Source organism: Nyctereutes procyonoides, unplaced genomic scaffold, assembly GCF_905146905.1.
Source record: "Nyctereutes procyonoides isolate TBG_1078 unplaced genomic scaffold, NYPRO_anot_genome, whole genome shotgun sequence".
Lineage (NCBI taxonomy): Eukaryota > Metazoa > Chordata > Mammalia > Carnivora > Canidae > Nyctereutes > Nyctereutes procyonoides.
The window spans coordinates 21,473,544-21,496,858 of NW_026575030.1; the positions used below are offsets into that span (position 1 = coordinate 21,473,544).

At 48.8% G+C, this 23,315-nt stretch overlaps 1 protein-coding gene across 1 annotated transcript in view; it reads left to right on the plus strand.

Moving 5' to 3' along the window:
* Positions 1-23,315, plus strand: part of SLC12A8 (solute carrier family 12 member 8) — a 134,862-nt gene that overhangs the window by 33,480 nt on the left and 78,067 nt on the right. Inside the window, exon 5 of the mRNA XM_055316244.1 lies at positions 2,988-3,219. Coding sequence (XP_055172219.1) covers positions 2,988-3,219 — 232 coding nt within the window. The remainder of the gene's footprint in view (positions 1-2,987; positions 3,220-23,315) is intronic.

The window sequence follows — 23,315 nt, forward strand, 5'->3', positions numbered from 1 at the left end:
AAGTAGATCTCTTTGGTTTAAGAATCCTTACCTACAACTTACTTTGCAAGTTTTCGGTGGCATTTACCATCATGTAGTTAGCATTAACGAGGTATTATTTTTAAGACTTATTTATTTATTTTAGAAAGAAAGAGAATGTAGGAGGCACAGAGAGAGAAGGAGAATCTCAGCCAGACTCCCTGGTGAGCGCAGAGCCAAGATGTGGGACTTGATCCCACATTCCTGAGATCATGACCTGAGCTGCAACCAAGAGTTGGTTGCTCATCTGACTGTACCGCCTAGGTTCCCTGATCAAAATATTTCATGAAATTCATGGCTAACTACTGTCTCCTCTTCTTCAGTAGCTCGGAACGGTAGAGTAAGAATGATAATGCCGGGATCCCTGGGTGGCGCAGCGGTTTAGCGCCTGCCTTTGGCCCAGGGCGTGGTCCTGGAGACCTGGGATCGAATCCCACATCGGGCTCCCGGTGCATGGAGCCTGCTTCTCCCTCTGCCTATGTCTCCGCCTCTCTCTCTCTCTCAATGTGTGACTATCATAAATAAATAAAAATTAAGAAAAAAAGAATGATAATGCCAATAGCCAGTATCTCTGTAACTTCAGCTATGAGCCGGCTATTACTCTTCTAGGACCTTACATGAATTATCTCATTTAATCCTCGCAATAACCTCCGAAGCAAGTACTACTATTATGTGTGTTATCACCAGCACGCTCTCTTGGTATTTCGTCAAGAGTAAGTTTGAGTCGTGAGATGAATGCCAGGAAATCGCAAATGTCTCTCTCTCATCTCCCTCTCAGGGATGATTGTCTTCCTCCTACATTTATTGGGCTTCCCCTCCTCACCCAAATATAGTCAGAAATGCCTACTGCGAGTTTGGGGAACACTGACAATGATGGTATGTCTAGTAGCAAAATGAGCTAATCTCATTGAAGAATGGGGCCTCCCTAGTGAGCTTGTCTCTGATACAGAAATTACATTGCCCTTCTGGTCTTTACCTAAAGGAGCTGGAAATTAATGGTGTCTGCTCTGATGAACACTTTTTCTTTTCTTTTTTCTTTTTTTTTTTTAAGATTTTATTTATTTATTCATGAGAGACAGACAGAAAGGCAGAGACACAGGCAGAGGGAGAAGCAGGCTCCCCGTGGGGAGCTCAATGTGACTCAATCCCAGGATCCTGGGATCACGACCTGAGCCGAAGGCAGACGCTCAATCACTGAGCCACCCGGGTGCCCCCCCACAGAACACTTTTCATACAGCCAACATATCAGAAAGTATTTATTGAATGCTTGCAATATAGTTAGCAGATGCAGGGCCTTTGAAGAATGCAATCAGCATAGAAATTTTTGTTTTTAGGATGTTTGCATTCTTGATGGCTTGGGGCAGAGGAAAGACTTATATGCATGAAATAAGAATAGATTATGGAACAAGATGATTAATTGCATGGTATTGGTAGTAGCATATTATTTATTCAGAAAAGGAGGATGAGGAAAGGCTTCACGAAGAAGGAGGAATATGACTGAGGCCAGAGCAGAATTTGTTCCCTGAGAGAACAATGGGCAGCAGAGTGCAGTGATGCCCCTTACCCACTGGCCTGAGTGGGGGGAGGGGGAGGATGGAAGCTGATGGAAAGAAGGTGGCTGAGGAATTACGGAGAGTGAGGTTGCTGTTATTTTCAAATATTTATTTGAAATTGAGTTTTAAATATTTTTAAAAAGGTAAAATCATGACTTTCAGGCAAATATATACATGTGCCAAAGATTTTATTTAACTTACTAATTAATGGAGGAGGAGCCAGTAAGATGTTAAAGAGCAGTTGAGGAACTAGGTATTGATTACCTAGTTCCTGGTTAAGCAGTTTCATAAATAAATGTCAGGATAGGATTGCCGAACAAAACTGGTTAATGTCCTACAGGACAGCAAACCTGAATCTTTTGGGTTATTTGTTCCACTGGACAGAAGTTATTATGCATCTCTGCTGGAAAGAAATCTATAAATTGACAGTAACTTCACAAAGTCTGGGGCACTTAACACATTTAATCAATAAACAATGAGTAGAACTGAGTACATTCACCTAGATAGTCCTTGGGTAGCCTTTATTCAAGATGACATTTAAAGGATGTGCTGCCCACTTTTTTTTTTTAAGATTTATTTATTCATTCATTCAGAGAGAGCGAAGAGAGAGGCAGAGACACAGGCAGAGGGAGAAGCAGGCTTCCCACAGGAAGCCCGATGTAGGACTCGATCCCGGGTCTCCAGGATCACACCCCGGGCTGCAGGCGGCGCTAAACCACTGCACCACCGGGGCTGCCCCCACTTTTTTTTCTTATTCTAAATTTTAGGTAATTAAAAAAAAAATAGTGACCTACAAAGAAATGGACAAAAACTGGGGATTTGCTTCAGTGCTTTTCTAAGGCCCCGAGACAGGACCTGCTATGTGCTTCTGTTCTATGTTTAGCTCTTTTTAAAAAAAAAAAAAAAGATTTTGTTTATTCATTTGAGAGAGAGAGAGCATGAACGAGGGGAGGAGCAGAGGGAGAGAGAGAAGTAGACTCCCCATTGAGCAGGGAGCCCTACGTGGGGCTCAATCCCAGGACCCTGAGATCATGACCTGAGTTGAAGGCAGACGTTTAACCAACTGAGCCCCCCAGGCGCCCGGTCTGTGTTTAGCTCTTGAATAACTCGGACAGAGAGGTTCAGAGTGCCATGAGGCCCAGGGTCCCATCTCCTTCTTCCCGTGATCTTCTCATCTTAGTTACCACTAACTGGCGTTCGTGCCCCCCTCAGGATGGTTGTGGTGAAGTAGATAAGAAGAAATGGGGCCTGAGGCAGGGGTCGTGGGCAGGAAGGGCTCCCTGACCTCCCCTGGTGGCTCCCAGTGCTGAGCCCTGACAGGGCTGAGGGGGGGCCCCCCACGGCGGGCGGCCGTGGCCAGTGGGTCCCTGACGCTCTGTTCTCTTGCCAACTCCTTCATCTCGAATGGTGTGTTAGTGTGTTGCAGGGGCCATGTACATCACCGGCTTCGCTGAGTCCATCTCTGACTTGCTGAGCCTCAGGAGTATCTGGGCAGTGCGAGGAATTTCAGTCGTGGTGCTTCTGGCCTTGCTGGGGATTAACCTAGCAGGTGTCAAATGGATAATCCGCCTCCAGCTGCTGCTGCTCTTCCTGCTGGCTGTGTCCACGCTGGACTTCGTGGTGGGCTCTTTCACGCACCTGGACCCAGGTGAGCCTTTTGGAGTTCAGTAGATGGCCTTCTAGGGGTCTGCACAGCTTTCCAGCTGTTACAAGGTGTGAGTTTGCAAGGCCACCCGTCAATAAGTGTCACCTACAAGGAGTGCACTATTCCTGGAGCAGGTGAGTGGGCGTGTCCTGGCTGCAGAGGCCTGAAAGCCCCTCCTCACAGAGGCGTTTTCACTTAGCACATTTTCCATGTTTCCTCTTTTCTTTTTTTAGGTTTATTTGTTTGACAGAGAGAGACAGAGCATGAGCAGAGGGGAGAAGCAGGGGGAGAGGGAGGAGCAGACTCCTCACTGAGCAAATAGTAGGGGAGCAGGGCTCCCACGGAGCAGGGCTCAGTCCCTGGAACCTGGGATCATGACCAGAGCCAAAGGCAGATGCTTAATCGACTGAGCCACCCAGGGGCCCTTATTTTCTGTTTAAAAAAAAACAAACAAACAAACAAACAACCAGCTACCAGGAATATTTAGCTCAAACAAAGGATAAAGTAGAACCACACTGGATATAGATTAAATTTGTAACGGTGACTGGGAGAGTGGTAGGACATAGGTGTGAAAGTACGGAAGGAAATAGATGCTAATTTTGCATGTCAGATTTTATTTCTTTTTTTAAAATAGGCTGCAAATATAACAAATGTTAACCATTGTCATCTGTGGGAGATGGGGACGGATTTAGGTTGATTAGCTCTAGTTTTCTTTTTTTTTTAAATTTTTTTTATTAATTTTTATTTATTTATGATAGTCACAGAGAGAGAGAGAGAGAGAGGCAGAGACACAGGCAGAGGGAGAAGCAGGCTCCATGCACCGGGAGCCCGACGTGGGATTCGATCCCGGGTCTCCAGGATCGCGCCCTGGGCCAAAGGCAGGCGCCAAACCGCTGCGCCACCCAGGGATCCCCAGCTCTAGTTTTCTTTGTAGTAAATTTTTTTCAAAGGAAAACATGGACCCATTAACTGAGCTTAAAGGAGGAGCATAAACAGCAGGTACGCTGTGCACCATTTGCAAAAGGCGTCTTCGGTCGGTAACGAGAGGACCAGTGCGTAACTCTGGGTCCTCCTGGGCCTGGAGGATGCTTGGCAACCCTAATCCTAAATCTTTGTGCTGTCGGATGGGATGCTGTTCCCCAGAGCGTTCGTAACTGGTAGCTTTGCTCCCCTCCGGAGTACGGAGTTCGTGGCTGTTCCAAGGGCGCCCCAGGGAAGAGATCACGGGCTGATACTTCACATTTCGGGGACCTTGGCTTCTTACGGCAACGGTGGCCCGGCGTCCACACTGGAATCCGGATGGGGAAAGGGAAATGAGGACATCGTCTGTGCTAGCAAAGAAAAAGAACTGCAGCACAAGCACCCCCGGCCGTGGGAGCGCTTGCTCTGTGCCAGGCCTTCTGCTGAGCCCCGCAGGCGACTTCCCTAATGTGGTCCTTATCATAACCCCGTGAGAGAAGCACGCTTATACCCATTTTACAGAGGAAACCAGGGAGGGGGGTGGTTGTGTCATTCACGGTGACCACGGAGGGCTGGGGAGGAGGCTGCATCTGGCCAGCTGTGCGGCGGGGCTGTTTCCGGGGCAGGGAGCCGTGCCCGGCCGTCCGACTGAGCCAGTGGCTCTGCTCTCTCCCACCAGGGCTGCCCCTGACATGGGTTCTAAACACTCGTGTCTTTCATAGAAACACCAGTTGCAGAAAGTTCAGGGTTCAGTTGGTTCGCGCTACTCCGGCCTCCTTAGACTCGCATATGTTAAAAGTCTTCTATTGGAGAAGTCACTCCTCTGAGCTCCCTGAGCACCCCCTAAACTCTGGCGTCCTGAGACCGTCCCCCAGAACTCCCAGACTGCGCGGGACGCAGCATCTAAAGGGTTGACCCATGGTGTAGGAGGGGGTGCCCCCAGGACCGACTCCAGTGCTAAGGGCCCGTCCATACAGCGTCCAAACAACCACTTGGCGCCTGGGCCTTGCAGCTTGCTAAACATTTGGAGCATCTCCACTGGAGGGGAGGAGTGATGTGTTTCCTGGCCTTGCACCAACTGCAGAGACAAGCCCACATCGGAGGGAGACCTGCTGGCTGTTTGGCTGTCAAACTGTCGGGGGAAGCAGGGAGTCTACTCCCGTCCCCCGTTCCTGGGTGCTCTCTCCCTCCGTGGGGGTGGTTGCTGAGACAGCATAATTAATGAAATTGCGGGGCGATACCTCACTAGGTTCATGTGTTTTCCTTCTTCTCGATTAGAAGCTATCTTGGCTGCCTGTCTGTTACTCCAAATATTTCTCCTTCTTTCTGGTCAGTACATTAGCAGGGTGTAGTGTGAAGTGAAATTTATTTTCAATCATTTCCATGGCAACTGGCCCCTCTCAGATCTGTTTTTGGTATCACTGATGTTTTATATGTGCTACTTTCTTTGCAGTTAAAAATCCAAACTAAAACTAGACCATAAACCTTCAGAATGGATTTAGCAGAATGATTTCAGCTCTTTGGAAAAAATGGCACGGACATAGATGTTGGAAAAAAAGACTGGAAAAAGGACCGGAAGTCACTATGCCCAAGTGTCAACAGTGAGGGTCTCTCTGCTGAGACTATGGGTGGCTATATTATTTTATTTCTACTTTCCCATCAATTGATTAGTGCTGCTTAAAAGATTAATAGACTGTATTTTGTAGAGCAGTTTTAGGTTTCTAGGAAACTGAGCGGATGATACTGAGGTTCCCATGTCTCTCCCCACTCCATCAGTGTCTCACATTTCTGCAGCAGGTTCGTTACAAGTGATGAACCAGTATTGATACCTTATTATTACCTGAAGTCCATGGTTTAGATTGGGATTCACCACCCATCGTGTTGTGCAGTTGTATGAGCTCTTGCAAATGATAATGATGTGTATCCACCATTATAGTGTCATAGAGAATAATGCGTCAGAAATTCCTGTGCTCCCCTTTATTCACACCTCTTCCCCTCCAGCCCTTGAACTCTTGACAATCACTGATCTTGTTCTTCTCATGTTTAGCCTTCTCTGGAACATCATAGTTCCAGAATCGGACGGTATATAAGCCTTTTCAGACTCACCTCTTCCCCTAAGCAATATGCATTGACGTTTTCTCTGTGCCTTTTGGTGACTTGATAGCTCATTTCTTTTTATCACTGAGTAATATTTTATTGTGTAATGTAACTCAGTTTTTTTTAATTCATTCACCTAATTAAAGGACATTTTGGTTGCTTCTAGTTTTTGGCAATTATGAATTAAACTTCTGTAAACATTTGTGTGTAGGTTTTGTGAAGATATAACTTTGTTTTTAAAGATTTTATTTATTTATTCATGAGAGACACAGAGAGAGGGAGAGAGAGAGGCAGAGACACAGGCAGAGGGAGAAGCAGGCTCCATGCACGGAGCCCGACATGGGACTCGATCCCGGGCCTCCAGGATCACGCCCTGGGCTGAAGGCGGTGCTAACCGTTGAGCCACCCGGGCTATCCAAGATATAACTTTTTTAAAAAAGATTTTATTTGTCAGAGAGAGAGAGCACAAGCAGGGGGAATGGCAGGCAGAGGGGGAAGCAGGCTCCCACTGAGCAGAGAGCCTGATGCGGGACTCGTCCCAAGACCCTGGGATCATGACCTAAGCCAAAGGCAGACACTTAACCAACTGAGCCACCCAGGAGTCCCAAAGATATAACATTTTTACAAAAGATTTTATTTATTTATTTATTCATGAGAGACACACACACACAGAGAGAGAGAGAGAGAGGCAGAGACACAGGCAGAGGGAGAAGCAGGCTCCATGCAGGGAGCCCGAGGTGGGACTCGATCCCGTGTCTCCAGGATCAGGCCTTGGGCTGAAGGCGGCGCTAAACTGCTGAGCCACCCGGGCTGCCCAAGATAGAACGTTTTTTTTTTAATTTTTATTTATTTATGATAGGCACACAGTGAGAGAGAGAGAGAGGCAGAGACACAGGCAGAGGGAGAAGCAGGCTCCATGCACCGGGAGCCTGACGTGGGACTCGATCCCGGGCCTCCAGGATCGCGCCCTGGGCCAAAGGCAGGCGCCAAACCACTGCGCCACCCAGGGATCCCCCCAAGATAGAACTTTTTAACCCATTTGAATAAATTCTCTAAGAAGCTGCCAAACTGCCTTCCAGAGTGGCCGCGTTATATTCCCACCAGCAACTAATGAGAGTTCCTGTTGGTCCGCGACCTCTCCAGCGTTTGCCGTTGTCAGTGTTTTGGATGCTAGCCACTCTGATACGTATCTCTAAGAGTAGGAGCTCATTTTAATTTGCAATTCAGTGATCACATGTGACGGTAAGCATGTTTCCATATGCTTATTTGACATCTGTAGATCATCTTTGGTGAAGTGTCTGTTTAGGTCTTTTGACCATTTTTTAACCTAGTTGTTTTCTTATCGCTGAGTTTTAAGAATTCTTTGTGTATTTTGGACACAGCCCTTTATGGCATATAGGTCTTGCAAGTATTGTCTTCCAGTCTGTGGCTTGTCCTTCTACTCTTTTAATAGTATCTTTTGCAGAGCAGAAGTTTTTAATTACAATGAAGTCTAACATCAATATTGTTCTTTCCTGGATTGTGCTTTTGGTGTTGTACCTAAAACACTCATTATTAAACCCAAGGTCATGTAGGTTTTCTCCTATGTTATCTCCAAATGTTTTATAGTTTTGTGTTTTTCATTTAAGTCTGTGATCCATTTTGAGTCCCTTTTTGTGAAGGGCGTAAGGTCAGTGTCTAGATTTGTTTTTGCATGTGGTTGTCCTGTTGTTGCAGCATTTGTTGAAAAGAGTGTATTCATTGCCTTTGCTCCTCTGTCAGAGATCTGTTGACTGTACTTGTGTCTATTTCTGGGCTCCCTGTTCTGCTCTAGCACTCTGTTGGTCTCGGTTATCACCACTTTCTAGTGAGTGCTGAGGTTGGGTAGTGTCAGGCCTGCAGCTTTGTCCTTTCTCATTAGTGTTACTTTTAAAAATCAGGGAAAGAATTTTAAAAAATTTTTAAAAAATATTTTATTTATTTACTCATGAGAGACACACAGAGAGAGGCAGAGATCCAGGCAGAGGGAGAATCAGGCTCCCCACAGGGAGCCCGATGCGAGACTCAATCCCAGGACCCCAAGATCACACCCTGAGCTCAAGACAGATGCTCAACCACTGAGCCACCCAGGTGCCCCAGGAAAAGAATGTTTTAAAAATACATTTAAGCCTCACTTTATTTCTAAGCCTTTATTTAAATATAAAAGTCTAAAAAAAAAATCTAGACAGGCCTAGAATGTACAAAGTAAAAATGTGAAAAGTAAGAAAACAAAAGTTTCCTCTTTTACTTCATTTTCACGCTTCACCCTCCCCAGGGAAGTTGGTACAGGCATTAGTATCTCCTGCTATTGAGCAGATCACCCCAAAATTTGGTGGCACAAGGCAACAATAAATATGTTTCATTTCTTGCCTTCTCTGTAGGCCAGAAATTTAGGTACAGTGTGGCTGGCAGTCGTGGTGCTGGGTTTCTCATGAGGTTCAGTCAGATGTCAGCAGGGGCTACAGCCATCTGAAGGCTGGATTGGGGCCGGAGGAGCTGGCTGGCAAGTCAGGGTTGATTGTTGGCGGGAGGCCTCCATCCCTCTCCGCATGGTCCTTTCCCGTGTCCCCAAGGCATGCAGTGGCTGGCCTCCCTGAGAGCAAACAATCAGAGAGAGCAGTCACTCTTTCCTTCACATGATCTAGCTTCAGAAGTCACATAGCCACGCTTCCGCCACAATCTCTTTGTTAGAAGTGAGTCACTTAGTCCGGCCCTCATTCAAAGGGTGGGAAATTAGTTTCCACAATTTGAGTGGAGAAGTGACAAAGAATTTGAAGACACATTTTAAGCCACAACAGTTAATTTTAAAATCAGAAAAAAAAATTTTTTTTCGGACACTTAAATGAAATTATATTTCTCCTTTATTTCAGAGGCAAAATGTCCTGTATCATAGGAATTAGAAAAATATTGAAATATAAAATAAAAGGTGAAAGTGCCCTCCCTTACTCTCTTCTCCTGCTTCTACTCTCCAGAGGGAGTTTTTGGTAAATATCTTTCCAGTCTATTTTCTACATATACACAAGTACACATGCATGTGCATAAACACCTCATAGTTCTTTGTAAAAATGGAATTAGATTCTATTGTTTTGTTCTTCTTCCTCTTTCACTCAATAACATATCATGGATATCCTGGGATATCAGTACATTTAAGACTCCTTCATTCATTATTGATACCACATAGTGTTCCATATTACAAATCTAAAATAATTTATATTTAAACATTAATTTTTTTAAAGGAAAGGCTTTTTTTTAAGTTTTATTTATTTATTTATTTATTTATTTATTTATTCATTCATTCATTCATTCATTCATGAGAGACACAGAGAGAGAGAGAAAGAGGCAGAGACACAGGCAGAGGGAGAAGCAGGCTCCATGCAGGGAGCCCGACGTGGGACTCGATCCTGGGTCCCCAGGACCAGGCCCTGGACTGAAAGCGGCGCTAAACCGCTGAGCCACCAGGGCTGCCCTAAACATTAATTTTTTGATGGCTATTTCATTTTCTCCCCCAGTTTGTTGCTATTAGAAATGTTGCTGACATGAATATCCTTGTACAAAACTTAAAGCATATTTCTATAGGATCAAGGCTTATAAACAGAATTAATAGGACAAAGGTCAAGCACATTTTACATTTTGCTAGTTCTACCAAACTGCTTTCTGATAAGGTTGTTCCGTTCTGAACTCCCACTAACAGTAGATAAGAGTCATTGATTCCCCTACCCTGAACAATATTGGATATGTTCAGTCTTTTAAATTTCTGCCAAGTGATGGGAAAAAATTGTGCTCCTTTTTATTTTTTATTTATTTTTTATTTTTTTTAAGATTTTATTTATTTATTCATGAGAGGCACAGAGAGAGACAGAGGCAGAGACACAGGCAGAAGGGGAAGCAGGCTCCATGCAGGGAGCCCAATGTGGGACTCGATCCTGGGTCCCCAGGACCAGGCCCTGGGCTGAAGGCAGCACTAAACTGCTGAGCCACCTGGGCTGCCCTGTGCTCTTTTTAAAAAAATTGTTTTTCTTTTCCTAAATCATTAATGAGAATTATTTTACTCATATTTTTATCACCACTTATATTTATTTTTCTTTGAATTATTTATTATCTTTCCCTATTTTTCCTTTATGCTATCTTCCTTTTTCATGATTTATAATTCTTCTACCTTAACAGCTAATTCAAAATTAAACAAATATTTGTTTAGCTTTTATTAGTGTTTGTTGTATATGTTGAAAAATGTTTTCTGTCATTTGTTCTTTTAAAATTAATTTTTGTGTGTAATTAAGGTAATACGTATACATGAAGATACTCATTTTGGAGCCAAATTGCATATTCTGATTACTTTCTTTTTTGTATATCTTTCAGCTTTTCCTGAAATTAAGCTTACTCTGTGTATTAGTTTCCTGGGGCTGCCTTAATAAATCACCACAAACTGAGTGGCTTAAAATCACAGAAATGTATCAGTTCACAGTTCTGGAAGCCACAAGTAGGAGAGCAAGGTGTTGGCAGGGCCATGCTCCCTCCCAAGGCTCTCGAGGAGAATCCTTCCTTGTGTCCTCTAGCTCCTGGGAGCTTCAGGTGTTCCTTGGCTCACAGCCACATTGCTCTCATTCTGCTTCTGTGGTCGCATGGCCTTCTCCCCCTCTTGCCTCTCATCCATGAGTACCTCATGAGGACAGCTTGTCATGGGAAAGAGGCCCAATTTAGATAATTTAGGATGATCCCATCTTGAGATCCTTCACTTAATTACATCTGCAAAGATCTTTTCTCCAAACAAGGCCATACTCACAGTTCTCTACAGTTAGTGTATGGATGTCTTTTTTTTTTTTTTAAAGATTTCATTTATTTATTCATGAGAGACACAGAAAGAGACAGGCAGAGACACAGGCAGAGGGAGAAGCAGGCTCCATGCAGGAGCCCGATGTGGGACTCGATCCTGGCACTCTGGGATCACACCCTGAGCCGAAGGGAGATGCTCAGCCGCTGAAGCACCCAGGCGTCCCTGTGTGGACATATCTTTTTGGGGCCTACCATTCAATCCACTACATTCATTTTTTTTCTTTTCATTTGCTTTGTTTTCTAATTTTTAAAAATCACCAGTAGAGGCACCTGTGTGGCTCAATCGGTTCCTTTGGTTGTGATCCTGGGGTCCTGGGATCAAGCCCCATGTTGGGCTCTCCGCTCTCGGCTCTCCATGGGGAGCCTGCTTCTACCTCTCCCTCCACTCCCTGGCTCCTTCTTCCTCTCTCTCTGAAATAAATAAAGTCTTTATTTTTATTTATTTATTTATTTATTTATTTATTTATTTATTTATTTATTATTTATTTATTTTCTATTTATTTATTTTTATTTTTTTTATTTATTTATGACAGTCACACACACACACACACACAGAGAGAGAGAGAGAGAGAGAGAGAGAGAGAGGCAGAGACACAGGCAGAAGGAGAAGCAGGCTCCATGCACCGGGAGCTCGACGTGGGATTCGATCCCGGGTCTCCAGGATCGCACCCTGGGCCAAAGGCAGGCGCCAAACTGCTGTGCCACCCAGGGATCCCAATAAAGTCTTTAAAAAGATGAAAAAATAGAAATAAAAATCACCCTTAAAAAATATCCATAGAGCTTTTACATATGTATGGATATTTTCCCCAATTCTCCCTGTGTCACGTTATCTCTTGGAGACCCCATCCTCACCTCCCTTCTGGGTGGATGATCCCAGGACAGGCCCACAGCCATTGTGTTCATACTTGCCCCCACTGCTCCCAGGTGTTGTCCCTACTCTCTGGGTCCCAGATTATCCTCTTCTGTCTCTGAGGGAAAATGTCCCCTTTTCACTTCCAAGTGCAATTAGTAGGAGATATAAAAATCTAGGCTGAAAATCATTTCCCTTAGAATTTTGAAATCACTGCTCTACCTTCTGGCATTTGGTGGAATCCAGGAGTTTGGTGCTACTTGATTTCTACTCCGGGTGAGCTCGCGCTCTCCCTCTCTCTTCTTCAAGTGCATTAGGATCTTCCCTTTTCCCTTGAGGTTCTAACATTTCATAATGAAAATTACTATTCATTGACCTGGGACACCTTCAATCTGGAATTTTCAATTACTTCTTTGACAATTTTTTCCCCTTTGTTTTCTCTCTGTTTTAAAAAATTCTATTTTTTTCCTCAAATTCTGATTACTTGGATGTTAGAATTCCTGGCTTGAACCTCCTATTATTTACTATTATTTTAATCTTCTCTCCTCTCTAGTTTATTTCTTTTTTTTCCATCCCTACTTTATGGCAGAGTTCCTTAGCTGTATTTCCAATATACTGAATTTCTCGTTTTGACTAGCCTTAATTTCCAAGAGCTCTTTTCCTGTTCTCTGATTGTCAGTTTCAAAATCATTGGGGTGCCCTGGGGGGCTCAGCAGTTGAGCGTCTCCCTTCAGCCCAGCGCATGACCCTGGAGTCCTGGGATCGAGTCCCACATCGGGCTCCCTGCATGCAGCCTGCTTCTCCCTCTGCCTGTGTCTCTCTCTCTCTCTCTCTCTCTGTGTCTCATGAATAAATAAATAAAATATTTAACAACAGCAACAACAGAATCATCGCCTGTTCTTAATTTTATTTATTTATTTATTTATTTATTTATTTATTTATTTAGATTTTATTTATTCATTTATAAATGTCAGGGAGCCTGACATGGGACTCGATCCCAGGTCTCCAGGATCACACCCTGGACCGAAGGTGGTGCTAAACCACTGAGCCACCGGGGCTGCCCCATCGCCTGTTCTTGTTTCATGAGTGTAATATCTCCTTTTGATTCTTTCAGTGTTATTCTGATTATAGGAGTTTTATTTTTTTTGCAAAATTTTCTTCTCTCTACATTACCTGTTTTCCCCCATGTTTCTTTGTTTCTGTTATCTTGTTTTGTTCTCCATGGTAATTACTGCAAGCTTTCTTCAGTGTCTGGTAGTCCTGGGCTGTCCATTCATGTTTAATGAGGAGGCACCAGTCAGCCGATGGGGGCTCTGTGCGCAGAGGAGGTGGGGGCTATCTATAGTGGGAGGCGTCACTGTGGGATGATCGCGTGGCACACTGGGCTATTCCACCTGAGACTCCCCACTGCTGGTTTCTCTAAGTCTTTCCTCTGGTGCAGGTAGCGTCCTACAGAGAAGTCTCCAGTCTCCAGCCGTGGGAATGCCTGGCTGCCGCAGTGCTGGGAGCAGGGCAGAGGTAGGAGGAGGGAAGGGGCTGTGGGTCTCACAGGGTGCAGACTTTCGCCTGGCGCATCCTTCCCTCCACTCAAACCCCAAGGGCATAGCTCCTCCTTCCATCCCAAGCCACTATGTCGTGCCTCTCAATTCGTCTCCAAACTGCCCGTGACAGTGGATCTTCCTCCTCGCCTCCATTCCCTGACCTCCCGTCTCCCAGGCCTGCACACGCAGGCCCCTCTTCCTCTCCCCACTCCCCTCCTCTCTTCCAAAACGGCATCATTGCACAAAGCTCCCTGGAGACACAGCGACATTACTGTGAAAAACTGAATAGCACAGCAACTTAATTTAAACAAGGCTGTCTCAAACATTTGTTTGGCTTAAAGCTCCTAAAATGCCATTTTGTTGGATTATATTTTCATTTATGTAAGATGTGTGTCATGCCAAAATGATTTTATTGCCGTTAGAAGTCAGGCAAATATAGATAAAATACATTTTAGAAAATAAAGTGACATGTGGCACATTTTAATTCTATGTTCTGCATTTAAAAATGAAATTCTGCATCTCCAAGCTTAACTCTGTGGTTATCTAGGAAGACTATTGCTTAGCATGGGTCCGTAGTCTCCTCTGGCCCGCGGGCTGGCACGCTCTGCTCTGCCCCGGGTCTCTGCGCCCTGTGAGAGGTGGCTCCTGGACAGTGCACAGCAGGGGCAGGCATGGCTTCTTCTGGGGCTAGTCTAGCAGGTGGGATCTGGTTCTGCCTTGTGCTGGCTGCTATAAAAAGATCAAGGATCAAGGAGGCCTGACTCTGCCATCTGCCGAAATTGCCGTAGCTGAGGTCCTCCTGACTTCTTGGTCTTTGAAGCCAGAACTTTGCTCATTCCTCATTTTTGACCCCCTTTGCGCCGCTGACCGCTGTGTCGATCCATTCAGGCTGCTACAACAGAGTACCCTAGACTGGGTGGCTTGTAAACAACAGACGTTTATTTCTTACAGTTCTGGAGGCTGGAAGGCCAGGGTCAAGTCACTGGCAGGTTTAGTGTCTGCAGTGGCCCACTTCTTGGTGTGTAGAAGGCTGTCTTTTCACTGTGTCCTCACATGGTGGGAGGGCAAGGAAGCTCTCTGCGGCTTCCTTTGTGAGGGCACTAATCCCATTCCAGAAGGCCCCACCCTCATGACCTAATCACCCACCAAAGACCCACCTCCAGATACCATTGCACCCTGGGTATTAGGGTTCAATATATGAATTCGAGGGGTGAGGGAGACACAAGCCTTCATCTGCGGCAGCCACCTGTGCTGATTTGAACCAGGCTCTTCGCATTTCTGCTCTGACACATGCTGCCTTGGCTCTCTTCTTAGCCTTCTTGTCCCTGGTTGCAGGCAGGGGACCAAAGGTCAGTTGTCGGCGCCACTTTTCTCTGTGCTCCCTTCTTCAGAGAGATCCTTCTGGTGCTTCTGCTGCTCAGGTGGCTCTCATCTGCCTCTCCAGCTCTCTTGGACTTAGCTCCCGTGTCGCCAACTGCCATTCGATCTCTCCCTGGATGTCTGAGCATCATCTTGAATTAACGCAAACAAAGCTGAAGCCCTGCATTTCTTCCTCCTCACTCTATTTACCTTTTTCTCACCTCCCTAGCCTGGCCAAAAAAAAAAAAAAGCTGATTAAGCAAATAACTAGTTTATCTCCCAAATGTCTACACCATTTCTCCAAATCTGGAAAGCTTGGAGTGAACTTTTCTCTTGTAGCTTAAGCACTCCTATCCTTTTTAAACCTCCAGCTCTCACCCTAGATGCCATTTCTTATGTGGGGCACTTAGGTGATTTCCAAATCTGAATTTATCCTTCCAGGAGCTTCCCTTTGGTTGACTCTACCCATCTCCTATGGGCAGGGAGCTCACCCTCCTATACACTGAAGCTAGATTACTTTTCCTAAAACAGTGCTTTGCTTCTGCTACTATCCAGCAGCTTTCTTTTTTTTTTTTTAAATTTATTTATGATAGTCAGAGAGAGAGAGAGAGAGAGAGAGAGAGAGGCAGAGACACAGGCAGAGGGAGAAGCAGGCTCCATGCAGGGAGCCCGACGTGGGATTCGATTCCGGGTCTCCAGGATCGCGCCCTGGGCCAAAGGCAGGCACTAAACCACTGCGCCACTCAGGGATCCAGCTTTCTATTGACTATAGGATGGAGTTCAAACCCAGGAGGTTTGCATTCACTAAGTTTCACAGGCTGGCCCCAGGTTACTTCGTTTGGTTGTATCACCAACTCTGTACCTTCCTAAACCCTCTTCTTCCCAGAAACGTATCCACTCATTGGGCCATAATTGCATATGAATGAAGCTCTGCTCCTACTTCTGGAATTCTCTCCACCATGCTCTGTTTGACCTGCATGCTCTCTTGGATGAAATAGCAGGAATTGTGCATGCAGTTATGTCTGAAATCTGGGAGCTTCTGTTGGTCTTGAGCAAGGTTACGTGTCCTGAGCCTTGGTTTCCAAAGTGAGGATAAAAATGTTTACACATTTTGCATTTCTGTTTGTGTGATGTGGCCTCCAGGCCCGTGGAGGTTGGTTGGGGCGGGCAGCCACGGCGGGGAGCTCAGGGAGGGGTGTTAACGAGGGCATTGGAGACTCTGGTTCCTCATTAAAAGTTTGAATAATGTACTGATGAAATAGTTCAGATATACACGAAATAACATAATAGATTCTCATCTATCCATCCCCCAAATGTAATGGATGATATTTTGCCAGTTTTGCCTCTGAACTCTCTTAAGAATAAGAATGTATAAAGCGTTGAAGATACAGTTTAAGCTGTACTTTCCTCTCCATTCTCTTTTCTCCCCCAGAGAACCATTGTTCTGAGGCTGATATTGTCCTTCTCCTGTGTTTTTCTTTTTCTAACATATGTAGATACTACAGTTGATCTCTATTATCGTTTAGTGTTTGAAAGTTTTTCTTTTTAAGATTCACTTATTTGGGGGGGGGGGGTTGGGTAGTGCGACAGAGGGAAAGGAAGAGAGAGTCTCAAGCAGACTCTGCGCTGAGCACGGAGCCCGACATGGGGCTCGATCTCTTGACTCTGAGATCATGATCTGAGCGGAAACCAAGAATCTGATGCTTAAGGGACTGTGCCACCCAGGCGCCCCTAGTGTTTGAAAGTTTTACGTACATCTTGTCACACTGCATGGACCGCTTCCCTCGATAAATATTTAAATAGTGGATGAATTATTTATCTTGCAATTTGCTTGTTTCACTCACCGTATTTTTGAGATTTGTTCACTTTAGGCCGTGCCACACCGTTTCTTTCATTTCAACACCCAGACGGGCACACAGTTACTGAGCAGCGACAAGTTCTGTGACAAGGGTCCGGGGGGTGTCCCGATCCAGCCTGAGTCAGAGTGGGTAACCTCCGAGCTCCGAGTGCTAAGGGACTACAGGATTTAGCCAGAGGAAGAGGGGAAGGGGCATATGTGGCCGTTTATGCGAAGACCCAAGAGCCTGCTGTGCTTGGGAAGATGAGAGAGGGCCTGGAGTGTGAGGAGGGACGAAGAGCAGGGGAGGCCGGTTCCCGAAAACCTGGGCTGTGGCACACGGCGCTTGGGCATCATCGTGGGGCAGGGAGGCAGGACATCCGGTTTTACATTTTAGAAAAATTGCTGTGGCCACATGGAGAAGTCATCGGCTTGAGACAGGGATGAAGAATGGAGGCGGGAAACTTGTTTGAGAGGCTGTTTGGGTGACTCAGGAAAGCAGCGATGCCTCAGTGCTCCTGGGGGTGCAGCCGAAGGGGCAGAAGAAAGACTTGAAGTGTGTGCGTGGGGCGGAGGAAAGGGCCCTGGCCCACGTGAGCTGGTGGTGGCGGCAGGCCCTTGGGAGCTGGGTGACATCGAGCAGCAGGGAGGGGGTGTCGGGGCGAGGGAGAGGTCAGGGAAGAATTCAGGAGAGTCCGGGTGAGCCGAGGAGGAGGAGGTGGAGGCGGAGAGCTGTGGGGCCCAGAGCTCAGGCCCGGAGGCTGGAGGCTGGGAGCTGGAGGCTGGGAGCTGGAGGCTGGAGGCCGGAGGCCAGAGGCTGGAGGCCAGAGGGTAGAGGCTGGAGGCCGGAGGCCAGAGGCTGGAGGCCAGAGGCCAGAGGCTGGAGGCCAGAGGCCGGAGGCTGGAAGCTGGAGGCCAGAGGCTGGAGGGTGGAAGCTGGAGGCTGGAGGCCAGAGGCTGGAGGCTGGAAGCTGGAGGCCAGAGGGTAGAGGCTGGAGGCCAGAGGCTGGAGGCCGGAGGCTGGCTGGGGTGCGGCGTGTGGGGAGTGTGCTGACTGTGGAGCCGGCCGCACCGCACCTCTGCAGGGGAGCCTGCTTCACAGAAGAGGCGGTTTTGGCTGGTCCCTAGTCACACGGCGGGCTCCCCCCGGACAGAAGGCGGCTGGTGCCAGCAGGTGACGTGGGACGGGGCCCCTCTGCCCGAGGACTCTGGTGGCCCGTCAGGAGGTGGGGACGCTGCGTGTTGTGCCACTCCTCGGAGCTCTAGCAGCCCGCACGTGTGGCTCCAGGCCACGAGGCCGGGTCCCCCAGGACGCAGTTGCCTGCCCGTGGCAGGTGGCAGGAGACCCCTGTGCAGGACCGAGCACGCGGCGTGAAAGACGGCCCCGCGGGCCAAGGTGGCGCCCCCGCAGTGCGCCCGCCCCAGCACCTGCCCGCCCGGTGGTCCTGCTGCGGAGCCGTGGCCGGTGCCCCCCGCCCCAGGCCCTGCCCCGGCAGGAGGGCGTCCAGCCTTGCTGGCACTCCGCGGGCCCTGCAGTGCCCAGGGTGGCCTCTGTGTGGAGTCGTGATTCCGGCTGATTGTGCTGTGGCCTCTGCGGCGGCGGGGCCGGAGCTGAGCCCCGGGCAGCTGGCTCAGTGTTTCCTCTCTGGCCGCAGATGTGCTAGGGGAAGGCTCCACGCCTGGGGGCTGTGGTCCGTGGGGCCCTGGCATGGGCATCTTACCTGTGGGGCGGTCAGGTGGGCGATGCCGTGCTGGGGGCTTTGTCACCCTCACCCCATGCAACCCTCACACACGACCCCGTCAGGAAGGCTGGGCCGGGGCTCTCCCCTCCGTCTCACAGAGGCAGCAGCTGCCGCCCAGAGAGACCCCAGGCCTCGGTCCCCAGCCCTCCCTGGTCCAGCAGAGAGAACAGAGTCTTCCTGGAAGCGCTGGTGACCGCAGCCTCTGGTCCCAGCCTCTGTCCCCCGGCTTATCAACCCTGCCCATACATTAGAAGCACCAGGGGAGCCCCACCCCAGACCAGGCCAGTCGGCACCGCTGGCCGGGCCCCGTGGCCTGTCTTTCTAGTCTGCAGGGGATTCTGCTGGGCACACAGGTTCAAGAACTCCCCTCCCGCCCCCGGCTCGCACAGCCTCTGCTTTGCTCTCTACCACAGGCTCAGTGGAATAAGAGGCAAATGGTGGTGAGGCCCCAGGCCGTGCTGCTCAGGCTGGCGTGTCCAGGATTCTGAGTGTAAGACCAAAGAATTCATTGCCCTGAGAGTAGGCTCAGGGTGGAGACTGGAACTCATCAGTTGGCCCCTAACGGCAAGGACTGGCTCCTCCTCCTCTGCCTTTCTCACTTGACTAGCACTCAGCCGAGGGCCCCACATAGCATAGCACCCACTTACCTGTGTGTGTGGATGCACCCAGAAAAATTGGAATGAGCACCAACGCTGTGTCAGGCACTTTACATGTATTATTCTATTTGATCCTTGAATCAGCCTAGTGATATGGGTGAGATGGTCATTCCCATTTTACAGCAAGGATGCCAAAGCCCCGAGAGGTTATGCAACTTTCCTGAGATTGCACAGGAAGGGCCTTAGCCGAAATTTGAACCCAGAGCTCCGGACTCTAAAGCTATTCCGCAGGGCTCCTAGGCACCTCCTGGCCTGGCATGCCCTTAGGGGAGTGTGCTGGAGCTGTCCTCCTCCACTGAATCCTTCACTGCTCCCTTCTTCCTTCAGATCCAGGGGCTCCCAGAACCTGCCAGTCTCGGCTGGGCCCTCCCATGCCTGGTGAGAGCTTGGAGAGGAAGCAGGAGACAAGCCAGGGGGCTGTGAGGCCAGGTCAGGAGCCAGAACCAGATACTGAAGTGGCCAAGAGATGGTTCCCAAACGCCACCAGGCCCTGTGGCGATAGACAAGGTCAGCTGACCTGGACCCAGGTCAGGGCAGGGCATGATGTGGGTCAGGATAGGACCTGGTGCTCCCTCCTGGGTCCACAGGCCCCACCCCTCTTCCTGGAGAGCGCAGGGGCGAGGCCAGCCTGGGAGCTGGTGCTCAGCCCTCAGCCCTGCACCTCGTTGGCTTCAGGTGGTCCGGCCCTAGCAGGCCTGAGCGGTTCTGCACTGTCTCAGGTGCCTCCTTGGAAAGTCGTGCTAATTCAGGAAGGACCAGGACTGCGGGACCCCTAGCAGGGCCAGCGGACCACCTGCTGGAATTTGCGGTCATGGTGAAGGGGATGCGAAGCAGCCCTCTTGCTGGCTTCTAATCTTCCTTTCCCTTTCTCTCCCTCCCTTTCTGACTCCTTTTCCCTCCCTCATTCTCTCGTTTCCTCCTTCCATCTTCCCTCTTTCCCTCTACCTCCGTTCGTGACTGGACCCTTTGAATGAGCCACTATATTGGGGTTCCTGGCGCAGCCTGGGGTCCTCATTACTGGCCTAAGCCTGCTTTGCGGAACGCAGATGCCTCTATGGTGGATACAAGGTAGTTACCGTCGGGTTAAGGACTCGGTCCGCTGCAGGCTGGCAACGCGGAGGCTTCAGAGGCTGTTGGCAGAACTGGGTGGTGCCGATGATTCAGGCTTGAGAAGTTTATTCACGCGCTAGACTGGAGCCCAGCCTGTACGCCCGTTAGCACGGCCAGCCTTCCAGTCAGTTGTGACCAGCCGTGCTCCTGGCCCAGAAAGCGGCCCTGGGTGCAGAAGCCCTCGCCGGTGCCCGGTCAGGGCCGGAGCTGCGTGGTCCATGGCCCAGAGCCTCACCCGGACCCTTGCTCACCTTGTTGGCCTCGATGCTATTCATCCTACGGGCTCTGCGGTGGGATCAGTGTGAGGGTGCAGAGGGCAGCTTTCCCCAGGGCCCAGGGCTGCCCCCACCCCCTGCGGCCTTGTCGCGAGCACACGGGTGCCCCCGGAGACAGGGACACACCTCAATCCCCTTTTGTCCCCAGCTCCCCAGCGGGGCTTCGGTCGACAGGCGCCCAGTATGTGTGTTGAGTGAATAAATGAAGACTGAATCACATAGATGGAGGGTGCAAGGGAAAGGCTCTGGAATGTACTGGGGGGTGGAGAGCCTCGGCCCCTTCAAGTCCTCTCTGCGGCACCCAGGAGACACTACTGCCCGGGCCTCCCTCCTGATCGGCGCTGGCCTTCCCGTTGTGGCAGCGGCGCTCAGTGCCCCGCGCAGGCTGCAGCTGGCGGGACAAGCACAAGGGGAGGGCCTGGCCCCGGGCACGGGTTCAGCGGGCCCCGGGCACGGGTTCAGCGGGACCTGGCTGGGAAAGGAGGAAGGAAGGAGGGAAGGCTTGCAGCCGAGAAGACCCTGGCTTTGAACGTTTTCCTTCTGGAGTTTCTGCGGAGATGCTCAGGGAGGCATCCAATACTCAACAAAAGACTGTAGATGAATCCCCCGTAAAAGCTCGAGGCGTAGGGCTTACCTGCCGCAGGTGGGCAGGGATCGTTCCGTCTGGGGCCAGACAGCTGGAAGGCCGCCACAGGCTCTGGTAGTGACTGCTCTGTAGCCATTAGAAAAAGAATTTTTTTTTTTTTCGAGAAAGCACATGTGCTTCATATTATGCATCTCCACCGAGCATGTGTGTCCAGATGGCTGGGACAGGAGTCTCCTGACCCGTTCTTTCCGACTGCGCAGGTTTGAGAGAAAGACCGGGGGATCCTGCGCTGTTGGCCAGAAATTCCTCCAGGTCAGCCCGAATCCGGTTGGGGATTTTGCTGATGTGAAACATGCGTGGACAGTTGCGCACGACAAAGGAGCCAAAGAGCAAGGCCACCTTGACCTTGCACAGAATCTTCCTTTGCTCCTGAACCACACACCGAGCCACAGGCAACTTTAGGGGTCTGGGAATACGGATTCCCATTTGCCAAAAAATGGACAATTGTTTTTCATTAGGCTTTTCCAGTCACAGCACATAGGATTGCAGTGACCTCATTTTTGACCAATGGCCAAAGCATTCAGCTGTCTGGTAAAATAATCTATTAACTGGGCACCTGCCAATTGTCTGCAATAGGAACTAGTTTAGGCATATGTTTTAAAAAGTGATAACATTGTTACAGGCTCTGCCTAGACATGGGGATGGAAGCCCAAGCAGGCCAGCACCAGCTGAAGTCAGTTTTGGATGATGGGCTGTGTCTCCAGAAGACTCCCTGTCCCATGACTGACCTCCCTTTGCCCCTGCACGAGTTATATGGTATTTAAGGGGAGGTTGACATTAAATTCCCTGAGCTTGGGTATGTGGAATCTGGGTGATGCGCCTGATTCTGTGGGTGAGGAAACAGGCACAGAGAGGTCGAGCGGCCCTTGCTGAGTCACACAGAGCCGAGGTTGGAAGCCATTTCTTCCAATGCCCCCTCCAGGGCTGTTTGCCCCGTACCCCATTGTGGCCCTGAGTCCCACGTGTGACCTGTGTTGACAACGTGAGCCATCACTCACACCTGTGCACTGATTCTGCCTCGGAGAGGTCCCTCATGAGGCTGGCGAGGGAGGGGAGGGAGGCAGCTCTGCTGTGTGACAGCCCACCTGCAAGCCACGTTTGCCATTTTTAGGGAACCATGTCTCAGTCTTGAGTGTGAAAAGGTTTAGGTAATTTGTTGCAAACACCACCTGCTTCATCCCAACCTACATCTGTGAGCAGTGGCTGATTGGAAGATGGTGGTAGTTGGGGAACATCAAGGGGGCCTTGCAGAGAAGGAATGACCACAGTGAGTCCTCACACTCCTGGACTTTTTGATGGAAATAACTTCTTTTGTAGAAAGATAGTTGCCACCGCATAGTGAGGCGGTTGCTTATCTGTATAATAGTAACGACAGTAGCCAACATTTATTGAACACTTGGCATATGTCAGGCATCCTAGGTGTGTCAACTCATTTACTTCTTACAACGAGAGGTAGGTACTATGGTTACTTATTTATTTCTTTTTTTCAGATTTACTTGAGAGAGAGACAGGTAGGGAGAGAGAGAGCAGGAGCAGGGAAGAGAGGGAGAAGCAGGCTCCCCACTGAGCAGGGAGCCTGATGCAGGACTCAATCCCAGAATCCTGGGATCATGACCTAAGTTGAAGGCAGATGCTTAACTGACTGAACCCCCCAGGTGCCGCTACCCCCCGGCTCCACCCCCGTACTATGGCTGTTCTTATTTTACAAACGGGGAGGCTGAGGCTGTGCACGGTAAGTACCTGCCTAAGCTTGTGTTGTTAGTAGAGGTGGGAATTGAACTCAGATAGTCCAGCTCCAGAGCCCAAAGTCTAATCCCTATACTTTATGCCTCCTAAGACTCTCGGGACTCCAGACTTAGGCCTTAAGCCAGAGATGGGGGACTTCCGGTTCATGACAAAATTTTGTCTACTCTTCACATCACTTTTTAAAGAGGTGATATAATTTATGCCTGAAACTGAAAATGCAAAGGAGATTCTCAAAGTTTTGGGGGAAGGTATACTCATGTGTCGCAAAATGGCTCTATTACTTCATAAAGATAAACAATTATGTTTTTCTCTGTGAAATGAAGTGCAGCACTTTGCAGCGCAAGAACATGGAAGAGATCTCTAAACAGGAGGGAACACATTCATGCTTCCAAATAATTACATTAGAATTGCTTCCTTAAGGTATTTTATTCT